The 12834-nt window shown below is 38.2% G+C and overlaps 1 protein-coding gene across 1 annotated transcript; it reads left to right on the top strand.

Annotated features, from left to right (window-relative positions):
- The first annotated feature begins 831 nt into the window (after positions 1 to 831).
- Positions 832 to 4455, top strand: LOC139364735 (CD83 antigen-like). The gene is made up of 5 exons (XM_071101756.1): positions 832 to 1099; positions 1192 to 1328; positions 1478 to 1715; positions 1866 to 1966; positions 2103 to 4455. Exons 1-5 carry the CDS (start codon positions 886 to 888, stop codon positions 2253 to 2255), a joined length of 843 nt encoding a protein of 280 aa, XP_070957857.1. The 5' UTR covers positions 832 to 885; the 3' UTR covers positions 2256 to 4455.
- The last annotated feature ends 8379 nt before the right edge of the window (positions 4456 to 12834 follow it).

Here is a 12834-nt window from a genome sequence, read left to right as displayed (position 1 = left end):
CAATGTAATTCTGGTTCAGGGGATTCCTGGCTCTGGCTTGGGGATTCCCTATAATATTTTATGATGCTCAATCAGCCAGGGGAGTTTAGGGGATTTTCAGGCAATGGCCAACCGTGAATTTATCTTTCAGTTTGCAAAAACAAGTTATATCTTTATATGTAGGCTTTGTGTATTTGTTCTAATCAAATTTTAACGCATTCTCTTCTACACTACAGATAAACCCGCTTAACGCCAGCAGGCAGACACAGCGTTACACAGGGAAGCTGGCCCATGCTGACTCTAATGCTTCCCACAGTCGCCAAATTGGCTGGATGTCCTTTGGGTGGTCGACCATTCTTCAAACACATGGGAAATTGTTGAGCGTGAAAAACTCAGCAGCGTTGCCATTCTTGACAAAAACCGGTGCACCTACTACCATTCGCCGTTCAGAGGCACTTAGTCTTGGCCATTAACCCTCTAAAAAGGCACACATACACAATTCAAGCCTCAATTGTCACAAGGCTTAAAAAACGTATTTGACCAGTCACCTCCCCTTCATCTACACTGATTGAAGAGGATTTAACAAGTGGAATCATAGCTTTCACCTGGTCTGTCTGTCATGGAAAGAGCAGGTGTTCATAATGTTTGTTACACTCGGTGTACATTTTACGTTTGCTTAAGTTGAACAATGTATGAGAGTCATAGCCTACCCAAACACATCAGGAGAGTGCCGCGACGTATCATGATGGTCAATATAACCAATTGCAGTCGAGCCTGTGAAGAGAGTACACGCGCAACTGAGAGGCTCGCCGCTTATTCCAAATGATAGGCACACACGTACTGTGTGACCTAGCACCTTTGAGTACGAAAGAACGGCATGATTATGGTGAACCAGAGGGAGATTGTATGGTGCTACGAGTTTTGCGATTTCAAATGGTCACATCCAGGCCACACCCACTAAACGAACGGAACTCAAAGGCGGCACTCGCCATGGGAAATCCCCAGCCTTATAGTTTCACTTTCACTTGGCTTTATATAAACTGCCACTCTTCTGTTCTCGATCATCATCTTCATTGCTGTAGTTCTACAAATATGTTTTTTCAACTCGTCTGGATTCTAGGTATGTTGTCTTTTTTTTTTTTAACGAGTTTGATATTAGTCCAGCTGGGCAGGCTCACTTTAAATTATTATTTATTTTGTGTTTTTCTATAGCTGCCTCCGTGCAATGTGGGCTCACACAAGATAGGCCTACCCATGAAGTGAAGTCAGTTTGTGGAGAGGATTCAATTCTGAAATGTAAAGCAATATGTAAGCCTGGGGTCCAATACCGGGCGGTGAGGTGGTACAAGGTAAGCTTTCAATTATTGTGATAGCACAAACTGTGTTATGAACCATCTGACCAAATTCTGTACAAGTGCAATATATGCCAAAAGCATACAGCACTGGTCCCAGACCAGCTGTTAAGGGCATATAGTAACCTCAAACCCTCTTCTCCCAGCTGGGTGAGGAGCCCTCTAATAAGGAGTCTGGTCTATTGATGAAGAGGCTATCGTCACCTAATAGCACCACCCAATGGTACGCCGGTCTGGAGCGTGAAGTGGAACCTTTGGCTGATGACTCTTTCGATATCTTCCTGCCCAATGTAACGGCTGTTGATAGCGGAAGGTACAAGTGTCTCCTGGCAGCACCTGTAGGAGAGCAGAACCAGGAGGGGCAGGTTCACCTCAGAGTGACAGGTGAGTGTGTTTTACTCTCATTGTGTGCTTGTTTTGATATGTAGACCTACTGTATAATGTATGTGAGTGTTTTAAATTGGACAGAGAGAGAGTTAATCTTTTAAAACATTTCCAGTGATGCTCAAGGATATGTGGATACTTGTTTTGCAGGTTGCCTTAAGTCCACAGACAAATCAGAAGAAAGGGATACCATTCTAGTTCTTTCCATTGTGGGGATTGTGGTGGCATTGCTGATATTCACCATCAGCTATGTGAGTTACAACACGGCCAGTTGTTCCTCTGACTTATTTGTTTTTTAAACAGATGAAAGAAACAAACATTTTATGGTGATGGTTTCCATGTATTTCATTTTCCTTATTTACTTAATAATCCTCATCTTTACCATAGGTCATCCTACGGAATATGTTATTGCAAAGGAGTAAGAAGTATCCACAAGAACCACTTCTAGATGCACCCCTTGAGAAGAAAGATTTAATGTTGATTTACACTCTGGGGCCAAACTGGTCGAGACAGGGTTCCATAAAACATGTCTGTGTGTGAGAGCCTGTTCTGCTAGTTTGGGCTCATTGTATACTTGAACATAAAGAGGAAATGCAGAGAAAGACTAGGGCACGTTTGAAGCTGTGCAAGTAGCCTAAGAGTTATGTCTACTTTCCAGGAGAAGAATTCATCTTTAGAGCATATGGAGGCAGACAACCCTCTGGCCGGTCCCGTAGAACTAAGATGTTTAAGCTTTTCAAAGAAATGAAGCAGAAACAGCAACCTACACACTTTCACTCAGGCAGCCAAACAGCAGTAAAGCCAGGCTAGAGCAGCAGTTCTCCAGCAACGAGTGCCTGTCTGCAGCATTCATGTGCCTGTGATGCGTAAGGAGCAGAGCCTTGTGAGGGGACCCCATGATCTAAGTCCCAAGATCTAACCCCAACAAGGAACTTCAGGAAAGGGAGAAGGAATAATTCATGATAAGGGGTCATTCTGCAGGGTCGCTCCATGGCAATGTTGGGGTTAATTCCATTTGCATTTCAGTCAATTGAAGTTGACATTGATGTTGAACTGGAAAATTGCCAATGTGTACTACATGGCATTTCATGCCTAATTAAATTCCTGTATTGACTGGTAATGAAATGGAATTGATCTGAGCACTGTTTTATGGGGCTCCCGTGTTGGAAGAATTTGGTGGGACACGCTGGACTCTGCACAGAGAGATGAAACCAACCAATACGGCATTCCATATGAGCCAAGCAAATCTCTCAATGAACTCTAATGTTCAGGCATTATTGACAAGTTTTTGTTATTTTGTGAGGCCAAAACAATATTTTATTAATCTTGTATGCAGAACCCAAAAATATTATTCCTCCAAGCATTACGAAAGTGGGCTTTGGTGAATATTTGTTTTTTGAACATGATCAGCAATTGTGTGTATACATTGAAAATAATGAAGTCGTAAATCATTTTGTAACGTACTGTTTCTGATGTACATGTGCTATGGTTCTTAGATAAATGTTCTTGAACTTTTTCTTAAGACGAGTCCTCACTTTTTTAGTCACCACAGTAGTGATGTTTCTCTTAGATAAGTTGATTGTTACTCAGAATATTTCATGTTATTAAGATAAATTATTTACCCTACCATTTTACAGAGGCTTACAAACTAGATACACAACTATTTTTCTGCATAGTATACTGTTTGAGGTGCTAAATGTCTGGCAAAAAAAATCTCTACCTATTTCACACAACACATAATATTTTATACTAGTTTTTTATTTATTTTATTTCACCTTTATTTAACCAGGTAGGCTAGTTGAGAACAAGTTCTCATTTGCAACTGCGACCTGGCCAAGATAAAGCAAAGCAGTTCGACACAACAACACAGAGTTACACATGGTACATATACTGTACCTTGATATTAGTCATTTCCATCACCTGTCAATGTTGTAATGTGCACATTTTAAAAGGGATGATAACAATTATCCTCAAGGGTTAACACAAAGTGTTTTTTTTGGATAGCTGTTATTGTTAAATACATACATATCACTAATCTTTTGAGTGACAACAATTCTGTGAAGTCTCTGTCATTGTGATCGACAATCACATTACCCCAAACACGTTACAAAGTAATAACATTATACAGCATCAAATGGAAGCCAGGTTACATTCGATCTAAACCAGTGGTGGAAAAAGTACCCAATTGTCATACTTGAGTAAAAGTATAGATACCATAATAGAAAATTATAAAATAATGTATATGTTGAAAGATATTGATAAAATAATTCCACTCTGAAACCGTCTGACTGTATGAAATTGATTAGAATCATAAAATTCTAATCTGATGATGTGTGTAGTTTTAGTCAGAATTAGGTTAAACAATGTATCTGTATAGTGGAAAAACACAGGCTGTCTGAGCAAGGCGTAGTTTAGGGTTTGAACTTGTATGTGTGTGCCGAAGGAAAAAAAAATGAGAACAGTTAAACTGTGTTTGGACCGACCTGGCACCTATGATAGCGTAGAGAGTACTTCTCAAGGTTTCCCTAATCTCAGGGGGAATGGCATTGTTGGTAGGGCAGTGATACACAGTGGTGAGAACTATAGAGAAGGATAAAACTCACCTACTGTTTGTGTGGAAGTATGTGCGTAGGATACCTACTGTTTGTGTGGAAGTATGTGCGCAGCTATAAAATGGATGTCTTTGTATAATGGACTTCAGAACGTTCTCTGAATAAACTGTACTATCTTTTTGCCTAAACTGAGTCTTTGACTAATGATTATTAAACCCATGGTTTTACAGATCTCGGGGATTGGCCAGAGCTATTGATTGTCAGTTATTATCATTTGGATTGAAAATTCTCGTGACAGAATATTACTCAAGTAAAAGTGAAAGTCACCCAGTAAAATACTACTTTAGAAAAATTCTAAAAGTATTTGGTTTTAAATATACTTAAGTATCAAAAGTAAATGTAATTGCTACAATATACTTATGTATCAAAAGTAGAAGTATAAATCATTTCAAATTCCTTATATTGAGCAAAGCAGACAACATTTTCTTGTTTTTAAAATTCACGGATAGCCAGAGGCACACTCCAACACTCAGACATTATTTACAAAAGATACATTTGTGTTTAGTGAGTTTGCCAGACCATAGGTACTAGGGATGAACACGTGTTCTCTTGATAAGTGCGTGAATTTCATAATTTTCCTGTCCTGCTAAGCATTCAAAATGTAACGAGTACTTTGAGTTGTCAGGGAAAATGTATGGAGTAAAAAGCACAATACTTTCTTTAAAGTATTTTTACTCAAGGCCGACAACACAGGAAAAAATTGTGATTTTGCTTTCATCTGTAAATTTTCAGATTTTGGGATATTTTGCAACTGTAACTTCCATACTTTCACAACATGTACAAATAAATAGGCAATAATGTATATACATACTTTATTTGTATAATTTTATCCCAACTCCGTCAACTACACCTACCATAAATGTCGTTCTTGATAGCATGTTTCATGAAGAACTTCAACCGCTATTTTTAAAACTCTCCATGTTGAATCATACATCGTTCAAAAGCTTATCGTTAGCTAGTCCATACATGGTTATATCATTTGTAGACGTAATGCTTCGTGCTGAAAGATGAGTAATTTCCGGACATTCGATTGGTTACCGGAATTTAAAGGCCCTTTTCGGCAACCTGATTGGTTAAAACGTGCTTCACAGCACTTCCTTGTTTGAAAATATCTCCCGCGAAGAATCCACGTAAATAGTGACAAAATGAGAAAATCTCGAAGAATATACCTACAGTATGTGAATACAAATAGGCGATATCAGTTAGCCAATGCGAGAAAAGTAGTGAATGAAAGAAAAAAATAGCCTGATCCGCCGATCGAGGTAGTGGCAGTACAGGAAAAGGAGGTAACAGGTGTGCGGAAAAACTCCCCCCTGCCAGAATCCCCCCTTCGCGTGAACGCGCTCGCACTCAATTTTTCATTGCTGCGACTTGCTTGCTAGTTGAGATTTCTGATCACGTTAGGCTGCGTTTCATTTGATTTTTTATGTCGGTTTGATCGTGGGGGAGGCACTAGTAATGTCTGCAGTTTTCCGTTTGGCTATTTGTTTCAAGTGTATTAGTCAATAAATAAATCTCTCAAAATTCGTCATCTCTCCCATGTCTTATTCGACTAGTAGTGGCTTTTATTTTTATGTCACAAATAAACTAACTTGCACATTATTTAATTTGCGCTAAGTGTCTAAACACTGGACTGAAAATCACCATAGAACCCACCAACCAGTGATTCTGTAATTATGTCATGATATAATGTGCATACTGTGAAGTTGATTGTGATGCATTTAGGAGTGTTTACACTTCCTCCAGGCTACAGGAGTGCTCCAGGGTAGAGGGGCATTTGATATGAGGATGCTTCTTCTAGCCCATGAACTTGGACTTGGTTATGCAGCTCTAAAGAAAATAAGCGTTCAGCTCATATCAGAGACATGACAGAATGACAGGTAAATAAAAAGGGAGAGTTGCCCAATATTGTCAGGTGACTTGCTGTGTATAAATAATATGTATTTCCTTGCTCCAGCAAATGTATTCAAAGTTAATAAAACAGAGTGATAGGATAACTATATAATGCGACTGTAATATAGGCCTACAGTGTCATGGGGCTGTAGCCTGATGTGATTAGTGAGAAATTAGCTTTACATAAAGTAAATACATGCTGATACGTAAATATTTACATAGGATAACATGCTGTAATTTACATAGGATAACATGCTGTAATTTACATAGGATAACATGCTGATATTTACATAGGATAACATGCTGATATTTACATAGGATAACATGCTGTAATTTACATAGGATAACATGCTGATATTTACATAGGATAACATGCTGATATTTACATAGGATAACATGCTGATATTTACATAGGATAACATGCTGATATTTACATAGGATAACATGCTGATATTTACATAGGATAACATGCTGATATTTACATAGGATAACATGCTGATATTTACATAGGATAACATGCTGATATTTACATAGGATAACATGCTGATATTTACATAGAATAACATGCTGATATTTAGTCATGCAGTTATGACTGTAATGTCGACAGACATAATAAGTAATTTCCCCCCCACTTTAGTTTCAGAAATTCAGAGGGCTACAGTCAATGGAGAGCGCTGCAAAGATAATTATAAGAGCATACGCAGATATAGACCCAGACATAGCAGAGTTGCAGAAGGAGGATGAGGATGCCATCATAGACATTCATGTATCCTTCGATGGCACTTGGCACAAGAGAGGATTCACTTCCAACCAAAGGGATTGGTGTGTGCATTGGTGCTGGTACCAGCACAGAGCCATATAAAATGGAGAAGATCCACCCCGTCACAAAAACCTTGGAGGCCATACATTTTTTAATAGAGGCTGCACAGAAAATGGTACCTGTATATCATAGGATGTCAAATGATAACGTCCTCAAAAGAATGTAGCATGGAGGAACCCAGAATTCAAATGAATGTCTGAACTCTGTAATATGGTCGCGATGCCCCAAAATTGTCTTTGTGGGCAAAAGTCACATTGACGGAGCAGCCAGTATTGCAGTAGCCACGTTCAATGAGGGAGCCACTGCTATATCAAATGTGATGAACAAATTGTGGCTTGACAGCACTTTGGTGACACTGGAAGCAATCAGCAAGGAGTTGTGAGAGCGGATGCTGCTTCAATGGGAGTGTGCCAAGCGTAGGCGCAGGTCACATGAGAGGGCCTTAGATATGGGGCAGGCATAGCTGACAAATGTTCTGCACATTTCAACAGCCCTACAAAAGCCTTGTATGTGAGAAACTGAGCAAAGTGATATGAGAATTTGCCCAAAACTGCATATTTGCCCAACAGACCAGTATTCAAAGGATATGCTCTATTGCTTGAAACATAAAAGGTATATTTTGTTTATTTTTAATTAATGTGACATAAATGATTATATTTATGGAAAGTACATTTTAATTCCATTAGCCTATCTGTATCGGCCATTTTCTCAAAATGACATGTTCCCGGTGCGCCAATTCATTTTTCTCAGTCTTCAAAGGACGTACATTCACATTATTCCACACACAGGTTCTTAGGTCTTATAGTCAGACTTTGAGGTTTTTTCAAATATCTTGTGTCGTTTTAATCTTGTGTCATTTTATGTTTAAATATATGCAAAATATTCACCCGTCATACATGCAAAGTGTTTAAAGAATTCCATGAAATGACAATATTTTGATGAACTGATCCATAATAGTCTGACCATTGAATGTATTATCACAATAATAAAAAAACACATTCTACCTTGAAGCAATGTGTTAAAAAAACGGATTCTCGTAATATGCAAATTAGTGCAGGACGGTTTGCCTCATTTGCATATTTTTATTTAAAAATAATTAGAACTTGTAATACAATAATATCTTGGATTTATGTATACTTTCATCTGGTAAAGTTTCAGTCTGATAAGACTAAAGACTTTAAAAAAATGCCTATTCACCTGTGGTGCCTGGCCTAAAGTACTTTACACCACTGATCTAAACATTGAAAATGAAAATCCTTTACAAAATTCCATGTAGCTTAAAAAAATGTAATACTATAGAACTAAATATGAGTTTTTTTTATTGCATCACCATATCACAGGACAGGTTTGACATGAGGAGTGCATGGATATGGGTCATATACAATAACAGTGACATTTTTTCATGACACCCGTGTGATCATAGCACACAACACATTATTGCATAATAATAATAATAATAATAATAATCTTAACAGAATTAAATCATATCAAATGTTATTGGTCACATACACATGGTTAGCAGTTGTTAATACAAATGCATACAAATGCAAAGCAACAGACCTAAAAAATAAATAGAGCTTATTTGCAGCTCATGTAATAATACTAGTGTGTATCAAATTCAGTTTGTCAGTTAATATGAGAAGAATTAGAATAACAGATGTTTGGTAAGTCTCCATGAAATGTGATATCAACCAATAATAAAATGCTTTTAACATTTTTATCCTTGCTAATTTTGACACTGGTCCCACAGCACCTTTCTCATGCCACAACAGCATTAGGATTTCAGACCAGTAACTCTCCAATTGCCAGCTCATTTCATCACTTCCAAGCCCAAGATGAACGATTAACCTTGAGCACTTTCTGTTACTGCATCTCTAAAATCGATAGTGCCTAAACTATTCATACCTGTCGACTTATTCCACATTTTGTTGTGACAGCCTGATTTTTTCTCTCACCCATCTACACACAATACCCCACAGTGACAAATTTAAAACCTGTTTTTAGAATAAATAAATGAAATACAGACATATCTAATTTACATAAGTATATGTTAGCTTCACCTCTGGCAGCAATTTCAGGGTAAGTCTCTTAAGAGCTTTGCACGCCTGGATTGTACAATATTTGCACATTATTCTTTTTAAAATTCTTCAAGCTCTGTCAAGTTGGTTGTTGATCATGGCTAGACGGCCATTTTCAAGCCTTGCCATAGACACTGGTCCCACAGGTTGAGTACCTTACTCAATAGCATTAGGATTTCAGACGAGTAAGTCGCCAATTGCTGGTTCATTTCATCACTTCCAAGGCCAAGGTGAACTGATGAACATTGAGTGCTTTCTGTTACTGCTTGGCATCGCTACCATCTACTGTAGCTAACTGTCATATTAACAGTTTTCACAAATATGTAAGAGAGAAATGTCAATGTACAGTGTAACAATTACTGTACTGTTGGCAAAAATACCTAGAAATACCATACCTTCCTCATTTTACACTTATACATCTGTCAGCAATAAATAGATTGGAAATACTTGTTACTACATTAATACTACAACACTAGCTATGTCCCAGCATTGTGATGCAGAGCAGTTTCAAATGTTAGCAGCAAGAACACATTTTCACCCAAAAAGATCTATGGCTTTTCTCCTTCCTGTCTTAGGTGAAAAGACTGCCAACGTCTCCTGCATCACTGGTAAACAAGTTTAGGGGGTTATTCGAGTATTGGAATTAAAAGAGAATGCAGGAAAGTGCACAACATTGAGTGCTTCACAGAACTACATCATTTTAATTTGTCTGCAATGAAACTAAAAACCTTCATGGTCTAAAAGCTCATTTTCTTTCCCTTTTGGGAGGTAGAGCAGCTGTCCCGAAAGGATTACCTGTCAATAATCCTACTGGCTCAATTTTAAGATAATGCCTCATTCAGTGTTCTTCATTGGCAGGATAGATGTCATCTAGGTCCTTTGGGGGGGATTACAACACCATGGATGAAGCCCCCTCACCTTAATTTGGACGAGATCTGCAGTAACGGCTGATGATCACGCTGATCACAATAACCAGAGGTGACAGGACCGAGAATATAATTAATCCTGAAATATAAACAGAGCATAACATGTGTCAATAAATGAATGGGAAATGGAACTGGAGATGCTTCAAGAGAGGAAGTTCACCCGCAAATAAGGTAACATTGCGATTTGAGCATAGTGTATGAAAAGCACTTAAGTTATTATTATTATTATTATGACAGTACAACGTTTTTCCAAAAAGGGTTCTTGTATGGTATTTAAAAACATCTAATTTTAATATATCCATGTGAAGAACATCAAGAACTTATGAGATATTGGAGTGGAGCTGATTCATGATACACAATACAGTAGATGGTTGTAAAACTGATAGTCACATTGTTGCATTCCACTTATATTTATGTAACAGTTCCACATGTTTGTGCTATCAATCTATCCCCAAATTTAAAAAGCATGGGTCTCCAAACTTTCTGGAAAATAAAACATGTCATGAGCTTCTCATTTTTTCTAGCTTTCAAAAATAGGCACATTCTTTTCCTCTACCCTGCAACTCTTCCCCAGGTCCTTAGTGTACAAGAGAAAGTAGTGCACTGTTTTTCTGTCAATATACATGGTAAAATAATGGTTAATAAACAACACTAAGGGGGGCCCTACAAAATGTGTGATTTCTTCACCCCACCCCCTCCTGGTTTTAGATTTGTTTTGCTTTTTCACTCACAAAATTACAATTAATCATAGAGAAACAATACAATTGGATGTTCTGATTCCATGTCAATGATTACCTTACATCAGAAGATCATGATTTTTAAAGTCGGGTAGAAAACAAACTTTTTGTTGTTGAGTGTAATTCCCCATTTTATTGCAAATCTGGCTCTTTAATTGTGCATCTAGCAAGTGGGGAATGTGCCATCTAATGTGCTGGTCAATCAATAGTTCAGAACTGCTGCTGCTCATTTAATGGTAAAGTTGGCAAATAACACAATAGATACAAATGATATACAGTGCATTCACAAGGTATTCAGACCCCTTTAGTTTTTCCACATTTGGTTACAGCCTTATTCTAAAATTGATTTCATATTTTTTTCATCATCAATCTACACACAATACCCCATAATGACAAAGCAAAAACAGGTTTTTAGAAATGTTAACAAATGCATTAAAAATAAAAAACGGAAATATCACATTTACATGAGTATTCAGACCCTTTGCTCAGTCATTTGTTGAAGTACCTTTGGCAGTGATTACAGCATCAAGTCTTCTTGGGTATGACACTTCAAGCTTGGCACGTCTTTATTTGGGGAGTTTCTCCCATTCTTCTCTGCAGATTCTCTCAAGCTCTGTCAGGTTGGATGGGGTACGACGCTATTTTCAGGTCTCGCAAGAGATGTTCAAATCGGGACATTCAGAGACTTGTCTCGAAGTCACTCTTGCGTTGTCTTGGCTGTGTGCTTAGGGTTGTTGTCTTGTTGGAAGGTGAACCTTTGCCCCAGTCTGAGGTCCTGAGCTCTCTGGAGCAGGTTTTCATCAAGGATCTCTCTGTACTTTGCTCCGTTCATCTCTCCCTCGATCCTGACTAGTCTCCCAGTCCTTGCTGCTGATGATGCAATCACCATGCTTCACCGTAGGGATGGTGCCAGGTTTCCTCCAGATGTGACGTTTGGCATTCAGGCCAAAGAGTTACATCTTGGTTTCATCAGACCAGAGAATCTTGATTCTCATGGTCTGAGAGTCTTTAGGTGTCTTTTGGCAAACTCCAAGGGGCAGTCATATGCCTTCTACTGAGGAGTGGCTTCCGTCTAGCCACTCTACCATCAAAGGCCTGGTTGGTAGAGTGCTGCAGAGATGTTTGTCCTTCTGGAAGGCTCTCCAAACTTCTTCCATTTAAGAATGATGAAGGCCACTGTGTTCCTGTGGACCTTCAATGCTGCTGACATTTTGTTACCCTTCCCCAGATCTGTGCCTCGACAAAATCCTATCTCGGAGCTCTACGGACAATTCCTTTGACCTCATGGCTTGGTTTTTGCTCCAACATGCACTCTCAAATGTGGGACCATATATAGACAGGCGTGTTCCTTTCCAAATCATGTCCAATCAATTGAATTTACCACATGTGGACTCCAATACATTTGTAGAAACATCTCAAGGATTATCAATGGAAACGGGTTTCATAGGGTCATAGGGTCTCATAGGAAAGGGATACTTACGTAAATAAGGTATCTGTTTTTTTTTATTTTTATAAATTAGCAAACATTTCCAAAAACCTGTTTTCGCTTTGTTGTTATGAGGTATTGTATGTAGATTGATGAGGGGAAAATAATATTTAATACATTTTAGAATAAAAAATAAATAATACTTTACAGCCTTAAAAGTCAAGGTATCTGAATACTTTCCGAATGCACTGTACTTACTCATGGTATAGACTAGTCTGCCAGGTAAGCCTATTTTGCAGTTAAAATTTAATTGAGAAGGTTTTGTGGAAAGTATTTCTGTATCACATCCACTGACTACACACGATAGACAAACTCGAGCACCAAATAGACAGACTGGGGCTAAGGTAATAGGTATATATTGTGTTAGGTTTGGCTTTTAAGACAATAGTGGATAACCAGGTGTTGGATAATGTCAATGTTGCATTTGTTAGATAGTAAGTAGCTGGGAGTTTGCAGTGTCTGATACTTGTGAGATTTGTTTATGACAGTTTGCCGTGGAACACGTGAAAATTGCATGTACTTTAAGAATTGTTTGGCGAGCTACTCATAGGTGGGCTGCGAGCTACT

This window comes from Oncorhynchus clarkii, chromosome 2 (genome assembly GCF_045791955.1).
Source record: "Oncorhynchus clarkii lewisi isolate Uvic-CL-2024 chromosome 2, UVic_Ocla_1.0, whole genome shotgun sequence".
Lineage (NCBI taxonomy): Eukaryota > Metazoa > Chordata > Actinopteri > Salmoniformes > Salmonidae > Oncorhynchus > Oncorhynchus clarkii.
The sequence above is the reverse complement of the archived record's forward strand: the minus strand, read 5'-3'. Positions and strand labels throughout refer to the sequence as shown.